General features: G+C 40.1%; 1 protein-coding gene across 1 annotated transcript; it reads left to right on the forward strand.

Annotated features, from left to right (window-relative positions):
* Positions 1 to 1041: 1041 nt before the first annotated feature.
* On the forward strand, positions 1042 to 2171 carry LOC138897540 (uncharacterized). Its single transcript, XM_070183519.1, has 4 exons — positions 1042 to 1104; positions 1395 to 1475; positions 1620 to 1754; positions 1902 to 2171. Exons 1-4 carry the CDS (start codon positions 1042 to 1044, stop codon positions 2169 to 2171), a joined length of 549 nt encoding a protein of 182 aa, XP_070039620.1.
* The last annotated feature ends 438 nt before the right edge of the window (positions 2172 to 2609 follow it).

The raw sequence follows: 2609 nt of genomic DNA on the forward strand, positions 1-2609 counted from the left end.
CGTAGTCCACGGTGTCTCCTTCTATTTGTTGTAGTTACTATTATCTTTATTTCATATAGTATTTTTAGTATTTTAGACTTGTACTCACATTGTAGAGCTCATGACTCTTTATTACCAGTTATGGGGAATTTAATGTATTGGTGCAGTTTATTTATGATATTTGGCTTAAGTGTGGTGTTTCTGAAATTTTGTTATCTTGTTCCATTATTGCTATGCTTGGCTTGCCTAGAAAGTGAGTTAGGCGCCACCACGACCAATGGTAGGTTTTGGTCATGACTTATGTATCTTGATACCTTTAGCTTCGCCACTACTTCTTCGATGTTAGACTTGATACTTATTGGGTACCGACTGTGGTGTATTCATACTATGCATCTACATATTTTTGTGTAGGTTCTGAGACTGGTATTAGGTAACTTTTGAGTAGAGTAGGAGTATGTTATTTCGATCCGCAACATATGGAGTCCCCATCCTTATTTATCTCCTGTCTATCTTCGTTCTCACAGACAATTGTGACTATGTATTTAGACTTGCACTTACTCGGTACTTGCTCGTGTACTTGTGTCACCTAGTTCTTGGAGGTTGTATTGTTTTGGTCGTGTTAAGACCATGTTATACTTGTGTTAGATATTTTACTGTTTGAGATTATTCCTACATTTATTTATGACATGACTATGTTAAATTAAAGGAAATTGGACTATATTTTGTTGATTGTGAGTTGGCTTGCTTAGCAAGTACGGCTAGACGCCATCATGGTATGAGGTGAGATTTTGGGTCGTGACAGATTTCAGGGCTAGTTATGGCCACTATGAGTTCTTAGTAATGTCTTTTGCCTTGACTAATGCCCAAAAGCCCTTATGCATTTGAAGAATAGTTTATTCCAACCTTATTTTGATTCCTTTGTTATTATGTTCATTGATGATATCTTGGTGTGTTCCCATTAGTAGGGAGGAGCACAAGCAGCATTTGAGGATGGTGCTACTGATTTTGAGGGAGAAGAAGTTGTATGATAAGTTCTCCAAGTACGGGTTTTGATTTGATTCTATGGCATTCTTGGTCCATGTGGTATCTAGTGAAGGGATCAAGGTGGATCCGAAGACGATTGAGGTAGTTTAGGGTTGGCCTAGACCTTCTACCGCTACGGAGATTAGGAGTTTCTTAGGTTTGGCCAGTTACTATCGTCGGTTTATGGAAGGGTTTTCTTCTATCGTAGCTCTATTGACTAAATTGACCGAGAAGGGTGCTTTATATAGATGGTTGGATGAGTATGAGTAGAGCTTTCAGAAGTTCAAGACTACTTTGACCACATCTCCAGTTTGGTATTGCCCTTAGAATTGGGGATGTATAATGTTTATTGCGATGCTTTGCATGTTGAACTTGGATGCGTGTTGATGCAGGACGGTGGGGTGATTGCCTATGTGCCACATCAGTTGAATCCCCATGAGAAGAAATATGCAGTCCATGATTTGGAGTTGGCGGTTATTATGCATGCGCTCATGTTTTGGAGGCATTACTTATACGTCGTGTCTTGTAAGGTGTATACGGATCACTAGAGTCTCCAACATCTATTTAAATAGAAAGATTTGAACTTGAGGAAGTGAAGATGGTTTGAATTGTTGAAGAATTATGATATCACCAATCTTTATCATTCGGGGAAGACTAATATGATAGCAGATGCCTTGAGCAGAAAGGCGGAGAGTATGGTTAGTTTAGCATTCATTCTAGCTGTGGAGAGGCATTCAGCTGTGGATGTTCAGGCATTGGCCAATAGGTTGGTGTGATTGGATATTTCAAAATCGAGCATAGTTCTTGCTTGTGTTGTATCTTACTCATCCTTGTTTGAGATCATTAAGGCGCGTCAGTATGTGGATCGCCATTTGCTTTTCTTCAAAGACATGGTGTAGCACGATGGTGCTAAGGAGGTGACTATTGGTCATGATGGTGTATTGCGACTTCAGGGGCGAGTTTTTGTTCCTAATGTTGATGGTTTGAGAGAGTTGATTTTTGAGGAGGCTAGTAGTTTGCAGTATTCTATTCTTGAGGGGAGAGTTGATGGTGCTACGAATATGTATCATGATTTGAAGCAACATTATTGCTGGAGAAAGATTAGGAAGAACATTGTTGGACATATTGCACAATGTTTGAACTGTCATCATGTCAAGTATGAGTACTAGAGACCGGGTGGTTTGCTTCAGAAGAATGATATACCTGAGTGGCAGTGAGAGCATATCACAATGGACTTCATGGTTGGGTTGCCATGGACGTTGAGGAAGTTTGATGCCATTTGGGTCATTGTGGATAGGTTGACAAAATCGGCACATTTCGTTCCGGTTATGATATCCTACACATCTGAGTAGTTGGCTAAAATCTACATCTGGGAGATTGTTTGCTTGCATGGTGTACCTCTTTCTATTATCTCAGATTGTGACACTCAATTTATAGCGCCTTCTGGAAGGCTATTCAATGTGGGTTGGGCACGCAGGTTGAGTTAAGCACGACATTTCATCCTCAGATGGATGGTAATCTGAGTGGACAATTTAGATCTTGGAGGATATGTTGAGGGCCTACATTATTGATTTTGGAGGCCAATGGGATCAATTGCTACCTTTAGC

The sequence above is a fragment of the Nicotiana tomentosiformis genome, chromosome 8 (genome assembly GCF_000390325.3).
Source record: "Nicotiana tomentosiformis chromosome 8, ASM39032v3, whole genome shotgun sequence".
NCBI lineage: Eukaryota > Viridiplantae > Streptophyta > Magnoliopsida > Solanales > Solanaceae > Nicotiana > Nicotiana tomentosiformis.